General features: G+C 45.9%; 1 protein-coding gene across 5 annotated transcripts in view; it reads right to left on the reverse strand.

The window, feature by feature from the left end:
* Window positions 1-5174: 5174 nt before the first annotated feature.
* The window catches only part of COL14A1 (collagen type XIV alpha 1 chain), a 145475-nt gene continuing 128177 nt past the window's right edge, over window positions 5175-22472 (reverse strand). For 3 of the 5 annotated variants that reach the window (XM_083450332.1, XM_083450333.1, XM_083450336.1), the window contains 3 exons: window positions 11936-12013; window positions 11042-11197; window positions 5175-6080 (listed from right to left, as the gene is read on the reverse strand). In XM_083450332.1, the coding sequence (XP_083306458.1) occupies window positions 5770-6080; window positions 11042-11197; window positions 11936-12013 (545 nt within the window). In that variant the 3' untranslated portion in view covers window positions 5175-5769. Of the gene's footprint in view, window positions 6081-6947; window positions 7027-11041; window positions 11198-11935; window positions 12014-22472 lie in introns of all 5 variants that reach the window. The other 2 variants (XM_083450334.1, XM_083450335.1) reach the window with 1 other exon arrangement.

Below are 22472 nucleotides of genomic sequence, written 5' to 3' on the forward strand. Positions count from 1 at the left end.
AACAAATACATAGTTCCTGCTTACGGGATGCAATGCATTCCCTGGAAATCATTAGGCGAGCGTTTGCATAACAAATCCATGATTCCCATTGATACCTGTGGGAATATTTCTAATCTCTGCTTTGTCCAACCTCCCTCCCTCCCTGCATGGTCTCTGCTTGAAAATGACGGATGCCAAACAGCAAAGCACAAGCATGTAAGGAAATGGGCAAACTGGCTGTTCGGATATCTGAATGTGCAGAGTATTACAGCAAGGTTTGGGCATCATCCTATACAGTATTTTACTTTCTGAGTTCTCCCTCTGCTTGCTGTTAGATAGTGAGCCATACTCGGTGAGGAAGTTTTTCAGAGAAAGTTCTGGCCCTCTCCTATTGTCAATCCTGCATAACTGTTTATGCAAATATTTACATTGCAGGCCATTTAGCAAATTGGCCTTGCACTGTGCGTAATCCTGCACAGCATATGAAATACTAGGAGCCGTTCCCTCTCACGTTTAATTTTGGGAACAATTCCAAAAGGTTCTAGCATATCCTTGGATGGTGTCTACAGCCAGTCAGCGATTTACACTGCTTTCAGATTGCTTGTTAATACTGTATGCTTAGCTAATAGGCCAGATATTCATCTAAGGTAAATCTTAATCACTGCACACACAAAAACCAACAAAAAAACCCCCACCAGCTGCAATATTAGGTCATGATTTTGTGGGGTGCTGGGTTAAAACATACTGTCAAAATCTTGGACAGGATATTATGGAGTATGTAATTTTAGGAACCTTACCGGAGCAACAAAATTCAGCATCAAGGAACATAATGTGGACCAATATGTGTGTCTACTGAGGGAATTTGGGCGCAGTGCATCTTTGGCCGGGTGTGTGTGCATACCAATTCAAGCCAATATACAGGGATTCTATTTCATTTTGGGTACAAAATTGATCTTTAGCCTACAAACTGTAAGATGTCTTCATTAAGAGGCAGCACTGATTTATTACCACCTCTAGTGCGTTGTTTTCCAGACTTTGCCAGCTGGTGCGGTGTTTTTTCCTCCGAAACTGAAACCGGAGCCACACTTAATTCCCTTTCTCTATTCATATTTGATCCAGATTAACTGAGTTTCACTTCGTTTCATTCCATTGTAGAACTGCAGCGTTGGAAGGGACCCAGAGGGTCACCCAATCCAACCTCCTGCAGCGCAGGAATCGGCTAAACCAACCTTAGCTGGGAGCCAACCAATATATCTGCTTAATTTGCCTAATCAGTTTCCAGAGCAATGGGGAGGACTCCCGGCAACTGTAGGATAGTGCACTTAACTAGTCCCTGCTAGCATCCTACTGTTCCATTTGACATAGTCCTTACTGATGGGTGGATCCTAATTTGGGCTAATGGTGATGTTTCTAGGGCAGCCCTCCCTCTGCTTCTCAGATGCCGTGCAAGCTGTTGCTATGACATCTTGGTACCTCCTTACTCCCATTTGATGATGCATGTATGCTGGTCTAGAGGAGACAAATCAATGCCAAATAGGTTCTCCTCACTCTCCCCACCCCTGACTCCAACGCTTCTGACAGCCGTAGAGTGCTGGCTGCCCAACATGGTGGCTTACTTTTCACGGCACATCTCAAGCCCTCTTGCAGCATCTTAGTTTGGGAAACACAGACTTGGACTTATTTCAGAAGCTGGCACTCATCTGACCTCAGAAGACAATGGGGTGAAATCAAACCATTGGAGAGATACAATGCTGTATAGACCAATGTAGGTGAGACATGTTTTGTTGCAGCTAAGGCAGATGAAGGTCTCCGGTTGTGCTGATACAGGTGTACCATGGTGTTTCTTCTGTCTGCGCTCCTCTTGGCCGTCATTCCTCTGCCGGTCACTGCTGCAGATGCACAACCTGGCTGCCTCCAGGCACTGCCGTCATTGATGTTGCTAGCCTTCACGTCTCGTTTGCAGACATCTTTGTAGCACAGAGTTGGTCTGCCAACAGGCCTTGTACCCGAAGAGCACATCCTTGGAGATCTTGCCATCTTCCTTTCAGTGTAGGTGACCAAGGCAGCACAGATGAAACAAGAATGTGAACATGCTGGGAATGTGGACTTGGGAAAGCACATCTTTGTCCCTGCTACTTGCACTGGAAATAAAAGTTCCTATTGGAACAAATGGAAGCTTTGGCACCAATGCAAACAGCATGTGCTTGAGGCCTGATGATCTGGATCAGAACTCTAAGGTAAAGATAAAGGGTAGGTAAAGGTAAGGTAAAGGGACCCCTGACCATTAGGTCCAGTCGTGGCCGACTCTGGGGTTGCGCGCTCATTTCGCTTTATCGGCCGAGGGAGCCAGCGTACAGCTTCTGGGTCATGTGGCCAGCATGACTGAGCCGCTTCTGGTGAACCAGAGCAGTGCACGGAAATGCCGTTTACCTTCCCGCTGGAGCGGTGCCTATTTATCTACCTGCACTTTGACATGTTTTTGAACTGCTAGGTTGGCAGGAGCTGGGACTGAGCAACGGGAGCTCACCCCTTCACGGGGATTCGAACCGCCGACCTTCTGATCGGCAAGCCCTAGGCTCTGTGGTTTAACCCACAGCGCCAGCTGCGTCCCTAGTGCATGGCAAAGGGCCAAGGCCTCCTGTTCTAGATCCCAATGTAGATCAAGCAATCGGGCCACCAATTTGCTTTTAAAACCTAGAAGAAAGACCCTCGTTTATTTCTTCTGGTGTGCAGAAGCTTGAGAAATCCGCATTTTCTGGCAAAGAATAGCAGCATAAGAATGTACATACATCATGGCATGAAATGCAATCAGAATCAATTAATCTATACTATATCATTCCAACATTTCTGACATAAATTATCAGTGGGGAAAATAATCAGAGTCTTTCAGCAGCCTCAGATTTCCAACATATTCTGACCTAATTATAAGAGAATGAGAGGAATGAGTTGGCTACAAGGGACACCATTTCTGGAATAAATATGCAGCACATAGACATATGTGGCCATCTTGCTGGAGAATAGCTCATGGCAGTCTTTAAGCAAGTTTTATATGGGAAAAGGTTTTCACTTGCAGGGGAGGTATTTTCCTATAGTAATGCAATATACAGGCACGAGGCATCTAAAACACTCAAGGTGAGCATGACTTCAGATAAACAAGATAGATGTTTGTAGCATACTAGGCTGGGGAAAAACAAAGATTCAATGGGTGATAAGTGGGAGTTATTGTACAACAAATGCCTGGGTGTTAAGCCGCAGAAAATACAGGTTGCTTACCTGCAACTGATGTTGTTCGAATGGTGCATTTGGGATCCATGCAGGCCTTGTGGAAAGTGCCAAAAACTAGCAACAGCATTGCCCCTCTGCTAAGGCAGAGAAACCCTCTGAAAACTTAGTGTGCCCCACCGAGGACACAGAAGGCCAGTGGCGTAGCGTGGGGGGTGCAGGGGGGGCCGGCCGCACTGGGCGCAACATCTGGGGGTTAGGGTTAGGGGGCGCAAATCCACGGGTTAGGGGGCGCAAATCCACGGGTTAGGGGGCGCAAATCCACGGGTTAGGGGGCGCAAATCCACGGGTTAGGGGGCGCAAATTACTTGCCTTGCCCCGGGTGCTGACAACCCACGCTACGCCACTGCAGAAGGCACAGGGATGGTTGCCTGGGGCACAAAATTGTTAGGGAGTGCAAAATTTCAACACCCAGTGCTGTCTCAATACAGCTGTGTGCTTCCGTCACTGGGCTCTGCTGGGCATGTGAAGCAGCAAGTGACCTCTCTGGACAACAAAATGACCCCTCTTTTCTTATCTCTGTGGCTGCGATCTCCTGGGTGAGGCGGATGCTGTTAGGCAGTTAAATGCACATGCGTACTCCATCCCTTTCCCTCCCACCCACCCTCCTTGGCGCAGCCTTGGGCACTGGCAACCCACGCTACACCACTGCCATCAGTGCAAGGATTTATGCACTTACAACAGAACTTCCCATCCTCTCTTTCCCCCATGCATGCAACATGCTCTCCCCAAATCTGTCCAGAGCAGATTTAGGGTTGATGCAGCGGAGAGGTACATCTTGTGAGCTGTGGAATGGCCCTGAACCGTCTGACATACGTATCCCAATCCAGAAAGGGAAACCTATACACTGAATTAGAATCATAGAATCATAGAGTTGGAAGAGACCACAAGGGCCATCGAGTCCAACCCCCTGCCAAGCAGGAAACACCATCAGAGCACTCCTGACATATGGTTGTCAAGCCTCTGCTTAAAGACCTCCAAAGAAGGAGACTCCACCACACTCCTTGGCAGCAAATTCCACTGTCGAACAGCTCTTACTGTCAGGAAGTTCTTCCTAATGTTTAGGTGGAATCTTCTTTCTTGTAGTTTGGATCCATTGCTCCGTGTCCGCTTCTCTGGAGCAGCAGAAAACAACCTTTCTCCCTCCTCTATGTGACATCCTTTTATATATTTGAACATGGCTATCATATCACCCCTTAACCTCCTCTTCTCCAGGCTAAACATGCCCAGCTCCCTTAGCCGTTCCTCATAAGCCACCGTTTCCAGGCCTTTGACCATTTTGGTTGCCCTCCTCTGGACACGTTCCAGTTTGTCAGTGTCCTTCTTGAACTGTGGTGCCCAGAACTGGACACAGTACTCCAGGTGAGGTCTGACCAGAGCAGAATACAGTGGCACTATTACTTCCCTTGATCTAGATGCTATACTCCTATTGATGCAGCCCAGAATTGCATTGGCTTTTTTAGCTGCCGCGTCACACTGTTGGCTCATGTCAAGTTTGTGGTCAACCAAGACTCCTAGATCCTTTTCACATGTACTGCTCTCAAGCCAGGTGTCACCCATCTTGTATTTGTGCCTCTCATTTTTTTTGCCCAAGTGCAATACTTTACATTTCTCCCTGTTAAAATTCATCTTGTTTGAAGATGAATTTTAACAGGATGAAGATGAATTAGAACTCGCTCTGTTTTAAGCGAAGTTTGAAACTTGTAGAATCATCTAATCCAGCCCCAGCAATGCAGAAATCACATCTAAGAGGCAAACAGAAATGGTCCCATGGACAGAGCAATCTCACAACTGGAACTTGCAAGGATTGTGGGATGGTGTGTGTTTTTTTTTTTATAGATCTCAGGGACCCTCAGATTAAACTTCGTACCACAGTCATGGGCTCTTAAAAATAATAAATACAATAGATGAAATTATTTATAAAAGTTTGCCACGTTTATTTGTATATAAAATAGAGTAGTGATAGACCCACAATAAATTATTAGTGTGTTTCTAATAGGTATTTAATAGGAATGCTGTGGGAAGAAAACCCCACTTTATATAAATCTTCGAAGGAAATGATTAAAAATAAAATAAAATCAACCAACACAGTTGGCTTCAGAAGGGTTACTTTGCAAGTAAAGCACACAACCAAAATCCAGGCAGAGAAATTCAGAAAGCGAGAAATAGTGGAATGAGCTCCTTGACTTATTCAGATATAACAGCTGGTGATAGAGTGTTTTGAAATGTGCATCGAACCATTCTAATACAATAACTACAAAGATCTACAGAAATGTCCCTTGGAGTTTCCATCTAACAATAAACCCCTACAAAGCTAATAACTTCTGGCATGCAATGTAATTAGCCATCCCCCCCACCCCTCGTTCTGCCAAAGTGGTAATGTACAATATATTTTTTCCCTTTAAGATATGAGCCTGTAAACAATTCCCACGACAACATTAGGCAACTGGACAGAGGCCTAAAAGATTCATGTATATAATGCACACAGAGAGAAAAAGAAATAGTTCGTTAAGAGGTTTTCTTAACCTTCCTCTTGAGCCTCAGAGAACTGGCGCTTCTTTTGGAGATTCTTCTTGAAAGGCGGCTTATTCCGGGGGATCTCAGTTCGAGAGCCCCCATTTCTTCCCGCACAGGTGTGAACTCTGGCTGAGCCAAGCGAGGTGCTGGGTAGGGGGATTGCGGGTGATGGTAGGCTCCATGCACTAGATAAGGCTCTTGATCATCGTCATCGTAAAGGTCCTCAGAGTCATAGAGCTGGTAGGAGCTGTGTGGTAACGGCACGACAGGGATCTCTTGATCAGTTGGGTCCCCATAGCCACCTTAACTCGCCAAGAGGAGCAGCACAGTTAACGCAAGAGGAAAGCAAAATGGAAGCAATCGTTAGGAGCTTGGTTGAACATTGCTCTCTATAGAGCAACTTTCCCCCCTCAACTTTGGGTCCCCAGATGTGGCTGGACTACAACTCCCATCATCCTTGGACTGCTGGTCCTGCTAGCTAGGGATGATGGGAGTTGTAGTCCATTATCATCAGGGGAGTGGGGAGCCCAAGGTTGAGAAAGGCTGCTCTCGGCTGCTTCTACTTACAAAGCAGCCGGCCTTGCAAGATTAAATCAGCACCAGTGAATGAGGGAAGATTTATGATTATCTTCCTGTTAGTTGGAAACCGACACCAACAGTAACAGTGCGCTAATTGTATTAGATATGAGTTGTCTGTTACACAGCGTGGTTAGAGGCAGGGGAAACTTAAGAACCAATACATACAACCTAGCCCTGATTAAGTGTGTTTAGCCCTCATTTATTTCAGTGGGGAAATGATCCTGATTCAATGGAGAATCCTGCATATGGGATCTGGCTGGCTTGCTGGAGGCCTAAATAGGAACACTCCAACCTGCAATATTTTGTTGCCATTCCCACCTGTTTTGCTCTATCTGAAATAAGTGAAGCGCTCCCTTTCCAAAAGCTCTCCCAGGGCTTTGATACAATCCTGTTCTGGATAACAGCCTGTCCAGTGGTTGCTTGTGCCTAGCAATGCGCACCGTAGAGAAATGTGCCAAGTGTTTTAATTCTAGCAGAAAGCATAAGAAAACCAGAGCAGGCATCTTTTGTTAGTGGTGATGATAATAATAATAATAATCAGTGTTGCTGGTGGGAAAGCATCAAGGCTGTTCAGTAGTTGCCATTCTGACCTTCATCCATATGAGAAAGAAAAACCAGACTCTACCCGATTTCACCTTCCGTATGGGTAGCCATTGTAAGGGAATGAGCCTTCGGAAATCGAAAACGAACCAAGATGAAGGGTGGGGGGAAGAGGGAGAGAGGGACAGGAGCAGGTGAACAACAGAGAAATACATACAGGTCAGTAAAACAAAGAAAGGTCTCCAAGGCCAGTTCAACTACAGGTTAATCTTGTGACTTAAGCTGTAACCAAGACTGAGTCTCAAACTAGTAAGTACAACCTAAGGCTTTGCTTCATGCTTTGCAAACCGAAACAAGAAGGAATAAAAAACATTCACATGCAGTACATGAACTTGTGTCAAAGATCCTACACTTTCCTTCCATGGCCCCTTGGATACCAAACAGTGTTTTTCAAGGAGTTTTTCCATATCAGTTTGCTTACCATGGGAACGTTGCACATTGCAGAGAATTCTGAGGCTTGGTTGACAATTCACCCAACAAACACACACACACATATGTTTGGCAGAAGATGATAATGCCAACAGTGGGTGTGGCCAAAGGCAAAAATGGGTGGAGCCAGTAACAGATAATGCTCTCCAGGAACACCATTTGAAAACCACTGTTCAAGAAACGTCGTCAAGACACAATCTCTCCATGCAATGGGGGTATTTTAGTCTGATTTCTTTTTTTAAAAAAAGACTGTCATTCATGAATTACAACTATATGCACTGCCGATTCAGATTATTACAAGAGGCTTAGTTAGTGACACTCAGGTCTCCCATGCTGTTTAGACAAACATGAACGACGAGCTTCTCAGCTAGGGATTTCCCAACCAACCAAGGCAGATCAGGTTAAAACCAGGAGATGGATGACACAAACAAGACATTCAAGAAAGTTGGACTGGGTTATTTTAGACAATGTGACAATGGCACATGACAAGCACAAGAGACGAAGAAACAAAACGCCCTGCACTTCACACGCTCTTTGGTTTTTATATGGGGTTTTAATTGCTTCAGTTACAAGGTTAAAAGGTTGTTTTTCCTCTTTGAATGAGATAACTGGGCATGTTCCTGTTAGAATTCCTGCTCCATGGTTGCAGTCATGGGATTGTTGTCTTTCACATGACGGTGTATGTTTTGACTCCACAAAGTGGGAAGTGACGGAGACAGGATATTTGTGTTCCTGTGTTCCGTGAAGTGGGACTATTGTCCTTTGTTCTTTCTTTTTTTGCTGTCTGATGCTAGAGAGAGAGGGAGCCATGTTGCAGGACTCTGTGTGTGTGTTTATATGTAAATAAAGTAGATTAGCCAAAATGCTGAGTTGCTGAGGTCTGTCACGCAAGCCTTGAAGACTGTGTGGATCCCTAAATGTGCCGGTGTCTGTTGGCATCGGTCGCTGTGATGTTCAGGCTGAAGAAAGCTTTTGAAGCTCTCGAACGATCGACCAGGAGAGAGAGAACATGCCTGTCTGGCGTGTGTCTCTGCCAGGGTCCTACTCGAGTGTAGGACAAGCTCCTGACAGTTCCCCGACCCAATGAAGTAGACCACAATGTTTATGATTCCCCTCCTCAGCACTGTGGCTGTGCATGATTAGCTCTAGTTAGATATAGTGTTTAGAACTTACTGGCTGCTTGACAGGGACTGAGTCCTGACCATTTTTCTTTCCCTGCCCAACAGGCAACCAGAGCTATTCAAAGTCTGCAATGCAGACACACAGGTGCAGTTATGGCTGCTTAGCCTGTGTATGTGGTTCTCACAGGGGAGCACGTCAGATTAATCAGTAGTTTTTTAAAGGTAGGCCTGAGGATTTATAACCATGTTTGGCATGGATGCCTCTCCGTCCCCACAGTTGCAATATCATTTTACGATGGTTCCCCTACTGTCACTCTCCAAAATAATTCCTGCATTTCTGGAAGAGTGCAGGGCAGAAGAACGACAAGGCCGTTCTGACGTGCTTCTCAGCCAAAATATGGCGGCGGCATTTCTAAGTCCAGGGGAACATGAACATTTGGACACACGTAATGCTGGGCGCTGTGACATCAGGGCTGAGTTGCGGTTAAATGATGCACCAGAGTTTCAGAAAGTTTGGGGCTTTTTAGCTTAGAGAAAAGGCAAGGAAGAGGTGATATATCAGAAATGTATAAAGGCATGGAGAAAGTGGATAGAGACGAGTTTTTCTCCCTCTCCCGCTAACACTAGGACTCAAGGATATCCAATGGAGCTCAATCTCAGAGGATTCGGGACACATAAAATAAAGCGCTTCTTCAGGCAGAGGGCCTTCTCGGTAGTGGCACCCGCCCAGTGGAACGCCCTCCCACCAGATGTCAAAGAGAAAAATAACCACCAAACTTTTGGAAGACATCTGAAGGCAGCCCTGTTTAGGGAAGCTTTTAATGTTTAATAGGTTATTGTATTTTAGTGTTCTGTTGGAAGCCGCCCAGAGTGGCTGGGGAAACCCAGCCAGATGGGCGGGGTATAAATAATAAATTATTATTATTATTATTATTATTATTATTATTATTATTCAAACAATGCAGAGTTAAACTAAGCAGGTTGCTCCCATAGGAGACAGAGATGACTACCAATTTAGATGGCTTTAACAGGGGGATTAAGACAAATTCACAGAGGAGAGGTTCCTTTGAGCCTCCTATGTGAACAGTATGACCAGTTGACATAATTTTCTCCTGCGTTACACTAATGCTGCCACCATTGTGAAGGAAACCAGCAAGGGTTTTTTTAGCCCGGTGGCAACAGCTCTCTGGAATTCTCTTCTTTTGGAATGGAAGCCAGCCTCAGTATTATGTTCTCATCCCTGCTTTAGGACTGCCACCCTGGCTACTTTACTGACATTTTTAAAGAAACCCCAAACTTCTCTAGGATTCACCTCCTTCAACTAAAAGTCCCTACAGTAAGAAACATGCAAACATGCTCCACGGTTCTGTGATTTCAATATGGCTTTGTGCGCATTGAGATTCTGTGCGCTTGGATTCCTTTTGAAATGTTTAAAATGGTATTGATGAGTGACCAGGAAATGTTTTATTTTTATATGTGGACACGGAGGGGATGCTCAGACAGGTGTGTCTGTGGGGAAGAGGAAACCCACTAACTCTGTATCCGTAGTGGCACAGATGCACATTTGTGTCAGAATACAAGGGTGTGTACTTCAGTGCGCACACAGGTATGTGTCCGATTGCACTTTCGAGGGTCTTCAGAGAGAAGGCAGTGCAGTTCTGTTTGCCTTCACTGCCGGGACCAAGTAGCTATGGTTAGGTTGCATGCCCCTATGACACCATCACATTTACAATGAGATCCCTGGTGGGCTGGGGCGATTAATTACAAGGTCCTTTCAGGTAAAAAGAATAGCTCCAGATCACTTGGGAGAGCAATGGCTGAAAACAGGTGTAACTGTGGTGTGTGTGTTGTTTCTGATTTTGCAGATCCTTGGTGTTATGTACTGAAGTTCTCACCCTGGTCCAGGAGGAGGATACTGTAGATAGTTTTCACTCAGGTCCACATATGCAAATAAGGGATTGAAAGTGATGTTCAGTGATTTCGCTCGGTGTTTCAGCTCAGTGATTCAGCTCCGCTAAGAGGGTGGCCGCATCTGGCTGTGCTCTGTTGTCCATCCTCATCGCCAGTGTTAAGTTGTGGGTGAACATATCAGACGACACAGCGATTCTTCAAACAACTCTTGTTTATTCACAGGCCAGAACAGAACTGAGCTGAAGGATTCAGCCAGCCTGCTTATATAGAGCTCCACTAGAACGCAACAGTAACTATTTTCTGTAACTATCCAATCACTGAACGTCACTTTCAATCCCTTATTTGCATATGTGGACCTGAGTGAAAACTATCTACTTAACATTCTCCCTCGTTCCCGAAGCCACAACTTACTCATTGAAAATTGAGCACCTCAAAAATACAGGATCATAGAGCTGAAAGGGACCACGAGGATCAAACCCCCTACAATGCGGGAATCTTTCACCCAGCGTGGGAGTAGAACCCACTACCCTGAGATTAAGAGTCCCATGCTCTACTGACTGAGCTACCTCATTTTGAAGATGTGTGTGTGGTGGGAGGAGGCTAACTCGGAAAAACATACTCACCACCTGTTCCATATCCAGCACAGGAAGAGGGATCACAGTATCCCGGTTGCCCTGAGGCGCCATGCGGCCCAGGAACACCTGTATGGCCAGGTGGTCCTCTTGGACCTGGAGAACCTGGTGGTCCCGGGGCGCCTGTACGGCTTTCGCCTGGAGGCCCTGCACAGAAGACAGAAACGGCTGTCAGAACATCACCTTGCCACTGCTGCAGAACGAGAGAGCAACATAAGGTATGGACTACCTGAGTAACCAAACGTGATTTCACACGTGTTCTTTATTATACAGGGACTCTGTGTAAAGCAACCAGACTTTACTTGTATCGACTGTTGTTTATTATGCATAGGAATGCACATTTACCGTATTTTTTGCTCTATAGGACGCACTTTTTCCCCTCCAAAAATGAAGGGGAAATGTGTGTGCATCCTATGGGGCGAATGCAGGCTTTCGCTGAAGCCTGGAGAGCGAGAGGGGTCTGTGCGCACCGACCCCTCTCGCTTTCCAGGCTTCAGGAGAGCCCCAGCGCCAGCCCCACAAGGTCGGGGGACAGAGGGAGGCGGAACGCCGCCATCGCGCTGTCTCCCAAAGTGGTTTGGAGGCTGACGGCGGGGAGACCCCACCGCCAGTCCCGCAAGCTCCGGGGACAGTGGGGAGGTGCAGCGCATCTTCCCGCTGTCCCCGTACCTGATCTGAAGGCGGGCGGCGGGGAGAAGAGCGCTTCTCCCCGCTGCCGGCCCCACAAGCGCCTGGGGGGCGGGGAAATAAATTCCCCCCCCTTTATTTCCCCCCCAAAAAACATGGTGCGTCCTATGGGCTGGTGCGTCCTATGGGGCGAAAAATACGGTAATTGTACTGACCATTGCATGTCATTTGGGCATATGGTCACTCCGGTGAATTTACCTGCTGCCCCTGGTGGGCCCCGGGGGCCTTGGGTCCCAACACCTGGGTTCCCTCGCTCTCCCTTCTCTCCCGATAAACCTGTTAAGAGGAAAGGATAAAAATCAGAACAGATGGGGTGGGAGGGGGGAAGTTGATTAATGCTTCTCCATGAGCATCTTTTATTAATTAAGAAAAGGAAGGGAGGCCAAGGAGAAATGGCTCTGTTGCGTCTTCTGTTACAGCCTCGTTGGAAGGTGTTGCTATAGCTAGTTTCCTGTTATACAGTGCTGCCTTGGGTTAAGAACTTAATTCATTCCGGAGGTCCGTTCTTAACCTGAAACTGTTCTTAACCTGAGGTACCACTTTAGCTAATGGGGCCTCCCGCCGCTGCTGCACTGCCACTGCCGCACGATTTCTGTTCTCATCCTGGAGCAAAGTTCTTAACCCGAGGTACTATTTCTGGGTTAGCGGAGTCTGTAACCTGAAGCGTCTGTAACCCGAAGTACCACTGTAGTGGCTCTTTACAAAGTCCTGTTGGGCCACTTTAGAAGACATTGCTGACATACAGCAAAATAAAGACCCTTCCTGGATACAGTAGTCAGAAGTCGCTAACGTATTTATATTAAAGCTATGTCGATTCACACAACAGTTCTGGTTTGGCCTCCACTTTCCCATTGCATGATCTCCTCAATCTTCTGGTTAAAGCATAAATCCCAATTTTGTACAGTGGTACCTCGGGTTACAGATGTTTAAGGTTACAGATGCTTCAGGTTACAGACTCCGCTAACCCAGAAATAGTACCTGAGGTTAAGAACTTTACTTCAGCGGCGGGAGGCCCCATTAGCTAAAGTGGTACCTCAGGTTAAGAACAGTTTCAGGTTAAGAACGGACCTCCAGAACGAATTAAGTTCTTAACCCGAGGTACCACTGTACACTATTGTTGACATTTGTTTTAGCAGAGAGAAGAAACACCATGGCGCATCTGCTGCGGCACAACCGGATGCCTTCATCTGCCCCGGCTGCAATAAAACATGTCTCTCCTATATCGGTCTCTACTGCTATAGCAGGTGCTGTAACACTCCAACAGTTTGACCTCACCCCGAATAGGACACACCTCCACTGTCTCTCAAGACAGGCGGACGCCAACAATAAAACTAACAATTTCCAGAGAGCTTGCTGTGCTTGTCTTTAGCAACAAAGACAACAGAAGTGTCTTGTGGCACCTAAAAGACGGGCTGGCAACCCACTCCTACTTGAATCACACACATATACACGCAATATGATCCACATTTAAGCTTAAATAAGACTAAATTATATGTAAAGTGTCATTCTTCAACAGATATTGCGTTTATTTGGAATGCTGTCAAACTGATATTTATTTTTATTTCAGTATTGGTTTTATTAGAATCACAGAAATATATTTCATGTAGATTTTTGTGGTTCCAATAAGACAAATATTTACATATTTAAGATAAACGAACTTCAAATGGACAGCATTCCAAATACATGCATCTGTTCTGATAATTGAACAAACCACATTTTCATAAGAATGTTGTTGTCTTTCTTTAACTCTTAAGTAGCTAGCCAGTTTTGCTATAATGGTACACTCAAGGATTTTAATTTCTTCCTCTGAAACGGTAGGAATGTCAGAACACTTCCCATAATTTGATGTAACAATCGCTATTGGATGTTCCTGTAAGCACAACTCATTCCTTAATCTGCATAGGGATGTGTAATGGTTCTAGGGGTTGCTCGTGCGTAAATCGGTGCCACACCTGGGTGGGTTGCCTGAGTGAACCCTTTCTGTCTGGACAGCCACTCGCCCGTGGCTGTCTCAATCGCTGGCAGAATCCGTCAGTGGGCGTTTCTTGAACTTCTTCCAGCATAAAAGTTCTATGACTCCTAGTCGCCGCCTACTCTCCCTGCGCAGAAGCCTTCTGCGCAGGGAGGGTGTGGGCATCGGAGGACCCGTGCTCTTCCCGCTGGTCCCCGGCGAGGAGTCTTGGAGCCACCTCGCCGATTCCCCCATCTGCCCCCCTCCTCCACTGGTGCTACGCTGATTTCCTTCCCCAGAAGATGTGCTGCTTCTCTCCCTCCCGGGACGCTCTCCGGAATCCCTCTGGAGCCCTCCCTCTCCTTCTGGCTCTGATGGCAGTTCCCTGACAGGATGGTTTTAGAATGTTTTTAACAAAAAAAGAGAGCTCAAATAGAGCAGGTGATGCAAGCTCAGCCTGTTAAACGTAAAAACGATGTCTTCCTCCATTCCCTTTTGCTGCTATAGCTTCATGAAGTCACTAATCAATGCCAGAAGGTGCAAAGGCTCTCATTTATGGCTCGATTGTTTCAGATGCCCAACTCCTTTGCACCCACCTGTACACAGTTTCTGCAGCGTTTAACTGCACAGCGGGAATATTTCTTCTAATTCAGCACAGTGTTAGACCCGGGTCAAGAAGAATCACCTCACTCACAGCCCACAAAAGATGCTGAGCAGAGAAGGTGTGAAATTCTAAACTTCCCCTCGAAGAATAAAAAGGCCCCCGGCTGCCAGAATGATTTTGTTTAAAGAATGTGTTCCGTTTCCTTACAGCTCTCAAAGCACAAACCTACACGTGTGTCTCACCAGATCGCAAGCGCCAATGAGCACAACGGGTCTAGACCCCCAAGTACATGGGCAAAGGATTGCAACTTGAGGGGGGGCGGAATCTTCATCAGACAACCAAGGGACCATGAAGTTTTCAGGGATAGATGCTGAAAGTAGAGACTGCTCCTGTTGAAAAGTGACAGCAGCCACGAAATTAAAAGACTCCTGCTTCTTGGGAGAAAAGCAATGACCAACCTAGACAGCATCTTAAAAAGCAGAGACATCACCTTGCCGACAAAGGTCCGTATAGTTAAAGCTATGGTTTTCCTAGTAGTGATGTATGGAAGTGAGAGCTGGACCATAAAGAAGGCTGATCGCCGAAGAATTGATGCTTTTGAATTATGGTGCTGGAGGAGACTCTTGAGAGTCCCATGGACTGCAAGAAGATCAAACCTATCCATTCTTAAGGAAATCAGCCCTGAGTGCTCACTGGAAGGACAGATCCTGAAGCTGAGGCTCCAATACTTTGGCCACCTCATGAGAAGAGAAGACTCCCTGGAAAAGACCCTGGTGCTGGGAAAGATGGAGGGCACAAGGAGAAGGGGATGACAGAGGACAAGATGGCTGGACAGTGTTCTCGAAGCTACCAGCATGAGTTTGACCAAACTGCGGGAGGCAGTGGATGGCAGGAGTGCCTGGCATGCTCTGGTCCATGGGGTCACAAAGAGTCGGACACGATTAAACGACTAAACAACAACAACAATAACCTGTTGAAAAAACACTTGCAGCATATCCCTTCCAACCACATTCTCTCTCCTATTATCTTTGCATACCTAAAATGAGTGGCCAAGATCATACACTCTCTTTCTCTTTTAATTTTTCTTTTTTTAAAAAATAATAATATATATAATAAGATCACACGCTCGTAGGCCCCTTACAAGGTATGGTTTGTAGCAACAGTTCCCAACTTAAGCAAAAATATATTGAAATATACTCAGAGTCGCAAAGTGATTTCATGCTCTTTATTCAGCTCATAGTGGTGAGGAGGAATGAATGAAAGTCCCCTCAAAGTATCTGCCTTATATACATTATTTACACAATGGGCTGCACATGATTGGCTAATTCCAGAATTCTACTGTAAGCGAATCAGGTTGTGGATTCACTTCTATCTGGAGCATGATTGGGTGGTTCCTGCCAACCAATCATACTGCTGCATTGTTCTAGGACCAATCAGACTGCTGCATTCTGAATCCTATTGTTCTAGGACCAATCAGACTGCTGCCTTTTGGATCCTATTGTTCTAGGACCAATCAGACTGCTGCAGTTTGGATCCTATTCACCTCAGTACATAACATATATTAAGACTGAATTCATGTTGACACAGATAGTTGCCTTAAAACCCAAACTAACTAGTGGACGATAAGCTCCTGGGCCTCATCTGGGCGGAGAATGAGGCTGAATATCTTACAGTGTCTTTCAGAGGCAAGACACAGTCAGGTGATTTGGCACAAGCGGAGCAAAGCTATTAGCAGAAACGAGGCCAAGCTCCTAGGCTGGTATCCCAGTGTTCTTGGAGTTTTTTTCGTTTCATTTTTTTTTTTTTTTTTTTTTGGACCGATGCTATCATATTCAGGCTTACAGGAAAGCTGAGGTCATGGCTTTCTGTTATAATTAAAGATTCAGATATGCATTCAGGAGGCCAGCTTTATGAAATGTGTGCTTTTAAACTCAGAAAGCAGGGCGTACAGGCAAGTGGAGAAAGCACCAGAGTGATTCTCCAGACCTCCACCTTGGACCCAGCGCTATTTGAAACATTTCTATTATTTATATGGTAAACTTTCAGCATCATGTGACCCCAGAGCAGGTGACAATTTCATTCCAAATATAAAACAATTTTAACAGAATAAAGAGCAAGGAAAACACAGCACACCCACAAAAATCAACCGCAAAATCTTCAGCTCCATCTTACTAAAAAAACAACCTGAAGATCCCACACACAAAAAAAACCACCTACAGCAAAAAGGTAGGCATTTACATGATGCCAAAACCAGACCCCTGAAGCCAGGTGGGATAGGTCAAAACAACAACAACACACATTTGTGGTATGAAAAGTTGCGGGATTTCAGCAAGACATTCACTGAATTGAAATGTAGTGATACGTTTGGCCCAAAACTTTTAACTGCCCTGGAACTGTAAAAGTAAAGGTAAAGGTAAAGGGACCCCTGACCATTAGGTCCAGTCACGGACGACTCTGGGGTTGTGGCACTCATTTCACTCATTTCGAATTGCTAGTTTGGCAGGAGCAGGGACTGAGCAAGGAGAGCTCACCCCGTTGCGGGGATACGAACCGCTTACCTTCTGATCAGCAAGTCCTAGGCTCTGTGGTTTAGAGCACAGCACCACCCGCATCCCTAGAACCGTAAGGAACCACAAATAAACTACCCTCCAAGTGTCCCGATTTTCCAGAGACTGTCCAGGAATTACAAAAGCCATCCAAGCTTCTGATTTGATCCAGGAATGTTCCTGTTTCTGCCACCAGTACTGAAGGAATGGGTTTCTGTGCAGGCAGCTTGAAACGGACCCCAAACCCCCCTTTTCTTCTTTCTCCAAAGGAGCATTTCTAAAATGCATTAACTTGAGCTGTTGAGCAAATGCATAACAAGAACACAGCTGTATAAACAAAGCTCTCTCCTTTATCGGTCACGGCAATGGATGACCTTGGCTGTTCCAGTGGAGTAGGGATTACATGCCTGGGTCTTATCTTACCACACTCTGATGCACAGACCTAGTCCGGGAACAGCGCCAGAGTGTGTTCTTGGAGTTGGTGACCTCTTGCTCCAAGATAAGAGTATAGGAACAGGAATACCCTTTTATGGTTGGCAGTACAGGAAGGAAAACCCTTTTATGGTTAAGAGTACTGGAGCAGGAACATCTGTGATGTCAACCTGCATGTATAAGCTGACGTGTCTGGATTCCTGGGGAAGGGGGGAGAGGGTGCCTGGAGGATATATATACTGCATGAAATTTCTCATTTCTTTGGACTTGCTGTGGACTGACCACACAAGTGCCTTTCTGCTGCTCCGGAGAGCAGAAATAAAGAACTCTTTCTCTGAACCAACCCTCAGTGTCATTTGACTTCCTTCCTCCCGTCCGGGAGCAACGCAGAGCCCACCAATCGGTAAAGTCTAATAAGGCTACAGTACCGCTGCCACCAAGGTCAGGGAGGAGAATAAGCTGGAGTTTATCCCGAGTGGTGAGTTCGAGTGACTGTCCTGTTACCTCTCCATGGTCTCCGCCACTGGTCTCCTCCCTTGGGCAGCTTGTAGCAGCTGCTGGAGAGCTGCTGGGTGAGGAGGAGCCACCACCATCAAGGCCCAGCCACGGTCTTGCTTTTCTTTATTTAAAAAATTGCTTTGTGCATCCACGTCTAACCTTGTTCTTTTCTAAAATTTATTTATTCATGTTTGTTTTTCTTTTTTGTAACTCTACCGAAGAGTAAAATAAAATCAGGATTAAGGGGATTTCTAAGAAATGATATATAATGAATTGAAAAAGATGTTTAAAATAACTTTTGCAAAAAAAAACAAAACACACACAAAACCCCAGAAGCTTTCCTTTTGGGAATTATAGGGACAGAACTACTCAAACTGTACAGAGATTTATTCATGTATGCGACTACAGCGGCAAGAATGTTATTTGCCCAAAAATGGAAAGAAGAAGGAATCCCGACGAAAGAAGAATGAATACAAAACTTATGGAATAGGCAGAAATGGGGAAACTAACTGGGGGAAAATAAGAAATCAAGATAACAAAGTTTTTTATATAAAAGAATGGAAATGGTTTATTGAATATTTACAAACAAACTGTAAACAGATAACACACTGGTCTGTATAGTTGAAGCTATGGTTTTCCCAGTAGTGATGTATTGAAGTGAGAGCTGGACCATAAAGGCTGATCACCAAAGGATTGATGCTTTTGAATTATGGTGCTGGAGGAGACTCTTGAGAGTCCCATGGACTGCAAGAAGATCAAACCTATCCATTCTTAAAGAAATCAGCCCTGAGTGCTCACTGGAAGGACAGATCGTGAAGCTGAGGCTCCAATACTTTGGCCACCTCATGAGAAGAGAAGACTCACTGGAAAAGACCCTGATGTTGGGAAAGATGGAGGGCACAAGGAGAAGGGGACGACAGAGGACGAGATGGTTGGACAGTGCTCTTAAAGCTACCAGCATGAGTTTGACCAAACTGCGGGAGGCAGTGGAAGACAGGAGTGCCTGGCGTGCTCTGGTCCATGGGGTCACGAAGAATCGGACACGACTAAATGACTAAATAACAACAATGGGTGTCAACATTATGAATTCAGTCATAGTTGAGCCATTGAAAAGCTGCTTGCTTGCTCGATCGTGGGCAAGCTAACATAGTTTACCTCTCAGAATTACTAACTTTTATTTTTTTAAAAAAAACAAAAATTTGGAATTGTTCGTGAGTATTAAAAATAACTTCTTATCAAGGAAGCATGTGCTTAGTGTCACTAAACTGCTAATGCGGGAATGAATTGTAAGCTATCTAATTTGGCAGAAGCACAAAAAAGGACTTCAGAGAGCCTTTCCCTTCCTTTGCATCATCTTGATTTCATCCCGCCTCTTATCTGCAGTGACAGGGCAGACTGATGGTGCTTTTCGGATAGGAAAAATGCTAATGAGGAGCTCATTTGCAGATAGGAACCAGAGGGAAGCGAAAAGGGAGAGAACCTCCTTTTATGACAATTTCCACTGCTTTATTAAAACATAAATTATAGTCTTGTTTTACAGCATTCAGTTTAAAGACTAGCATTTTGTGTGCGTAGGAAGGATCAGAGAGTGTGCAGTACCTAAATAATCTGGAACATTATATAGGAAAAGGTGGGATACAAACAAAATAATCAAACAGAGATCAAGGAACACCTCTGCTAAATGCATTCCCACCCGAGCAATGAACCATCTGGGTGAAATTTCATCCCCTTTTGAACAGAACAGTTCTTCTAATAGTCCAAACGCCTCTCTGCTCCCACCCCAACTTCAACTTTAGCTGGCTTCTCCCAATTCCTTTTCACCACCTCGCCTTGAGAGTTACCGCTTCTCAGGCTGAGTGATTGCCCAAAACATGCATATCCAGGCAAATGAACATCTCCTAGCTATTATTTATAGCTTGTTTCTCTCCCCCCGCCTCCGCCCAAAGGACATCGGGTTCCAAATTCTCAAACAGCCTAAATAAAATTTTAGGCAGGAGACTCGCTGAGATCATATCTAGTTTTAACAACAAGCAAGAATCCAGCTTGGGGGATGTGAAGCTAGCAGCCTACTTCTGTCCTTTTGCTAGGACAACAGTACTTATACTGGGGCTGCCATACGTCCGAGATTTTCCGGTCATAGTCAGGATACTGCAACCGGAAGCAGTGGCCGGGTAAAGGTAAAGGTAAAGGGACCCCGGACCATTAGGTCCAGTCGTGACCGACTCTGGGGTTGCGGCGCTCATCTCGCTTTATTGGCTGAGGGAGCCGGCGTACAGCTTCCGGGTCATGTGGGCAGCATGACTAAGCCGCTTCTGGCGAACCAGAGCAGCACATGGAAACGCCGTTTACCTTCCTGCCAGAGGGGTACCTATTTATCTACTTGCACTTTGAGGTGCTTTCGAACTGCTAGGTTGGCAGGAGCTGGGACCGAGCAGCGGGAGCCTACCCAGTCGCGGGGATTCGAACCACTGACCTTCTGATCAGCAAGTCCTAGGCTCTGTGGTTTAACCCACAGCGCCACCCGTGTCCCGGGCCGGGAGAAATAGCTAAAAATGTCCAGGAAAATTCAGACATATGGCAACCCCTGTCAGCAATGTCATTTATGGCGATTTTCCTTTAAAATATCTGCTCAAAAACTTCATTTTTGTTTGCCTATTTGCCAATAAAACTCAACAACATTTTGTCTGTTTGAAATATGGCAACCCTAACTATACACAGTCCCCTGTCCATTGGGACACTTAACCCAAGCTTGGAGGAAGCCACTTCCCCATGGGCCCTGTCACCAGTGGCTGTCATGCATGCACAGGTAATGCAACCTTATGGGCAGGGCTAACCACAAAGGGGGACGCGGGTGGCGCTGTGGGTAAAAGCCTCAGTGCCTAGGGCTTGCCGATCGAAAGGTCGGTGGTTCGAATCCCCGTGGCGGGGTGCGCTCCCGTTGCTCGGTCCCAGCGCCTGCCAACCTATCAGTTCGAAAGCACCCCCGGGGGCAAGTAGATAAATAGGGACTGCTTACTAGCGGGAAGGTAAACGGTGTTACGTGTGCGGCTCTGGCTCACCAGAGCAGCGATGTCACGCTGGCCACGTGACCCGGAAGTGTCTCCGGACAGCGCTGGCCCCCGGCCTCTTGAGTGAGATGGGCGCACAACCCTAGAGTCTGTCAAGACTGGCCGGTACGGGTAAAGGTACCTTTTTAACCACGAAGGAGAATACTAGAAGCTGGGATAATCCAATGAATATGATGTTGAAAGATTCAGGAGAGACAAAATATGGAGTTCAGTTCCATCACCATTGATGGCCATAAAAATCAGGGCGGATCAGGCTTTCAGTGGCTACTAGCTACAATAGCTGTGTTCTGCCTCCACCTCATAATAAATAATAATAAAAATATTTTTTTATTTATACCCCACCCTTCCCGGTTCAAAAAACCGGGCTCAGGGTGGCTAACAACAAATTTAAAACACTTAATTGATGCAACAAAAAACAGTATAAAATACAGAATAAAATGTGAATAACAATAATTTCGGAATTCAAAAATCAATTTAGGGGGGAAATCCATCCAATAAACATTAGATGATCACCAGGGCTAGCTGGCTGAATTAGTCCTATTTAGGCCAGCGAGGAAACTGGGGGAGAATTAGCTGTGGGATCCCAGAGCGGGTAATCTTCATAAAAAGGGGAGGGGGAGGGAAGGAAGGGGAATAAAAGATCAGGCTAAGTTCAAATTGAAAGCCAGGTGGAATAGCTCTGTCTTACAGGCCTTGCGGAAGGAAGTTAAATCCTGCAGGGCCCTGGTCTCATGGGACAGAGCATTCCACAAGGTCGGAGCCATCACTGAGAAGGCCCTGGCCCTGGTGGAGGATAATCTGACTTCTTTAGAGTTGGAAGGGACCACGAGGGGCATCTAGTCCACCCCCTGTAACACAGGAATCTTTTGCCCAATGTGGGGCTTGAACCCACGACCCTGATCTCGTGCCCTACCGGCTGAGCTACCCCGTTGGAGGCCAGTAGGCCAGTTGCAAGGAATCACAAGTGGGGAGAATGCTGTCTGGTCTTGCTTACTGGCTTTCCATAGGTATCTGGTTGGCCACAGGGAGAATTCAGTGCTGGACTAGATGGGCTTTTGGTGTGACTCATCAGACTCTTCTTAACATTCAAGAGGAAATAATGTCTCCCTCAACACAAAACTAACTTTTGTGCTTGCCTGCCAGAAGATGTAGCAATGGCTGCTAAGTGACTCTGGCTGTGCCAAGGTGGATTAGGCAAATTCATGGAGAGACAGGTCTGTAAATTAAGTTTTGATAGTTAAAGGGACTCAATATTCAGAGGGGTGTTGTCTTCAAGCCCTGCTTGTGGGCTTTCCAGAGGTGTCTGGCTAGCCTCTCTGACAGTATAATTGTTATTGTTATTTGTACCCCATCCATCTGGCTGGGTTTCCCCAGCTACTCTGGGCAGCTTACAGCACATAAATTGTAAAACATTAGACATTAAAAATTTCCCAGTACAGGGCTGCCTTCAGATGTCTTCTAAAAGTCAGGTAGTTGCTTATTTCCTTGACATCTGATGAGAAGGTGTTCCACAGGGTGGGTGCTACTACTGAGAAGGACCTCTGCCTGGTTCCCTGTAACCTCACTTCTCACAGGGAGGGAACCATCAGAAGGCCCTCAGAGCTGGACCTCAGTGTCCGGGCTGGATGATGGGGAT

Source organism: Podarcis tiliguerta (assembly GCF_965153285.1).
Source record: "Podarcis tiliguerta genome assembly, chromosome: 7".
NCBI lineage: Eukaryota > Metazoa > Chordata > Lepidosauria > Squamata > Lacertidae > Podarcis > Podarcis tiliguerta.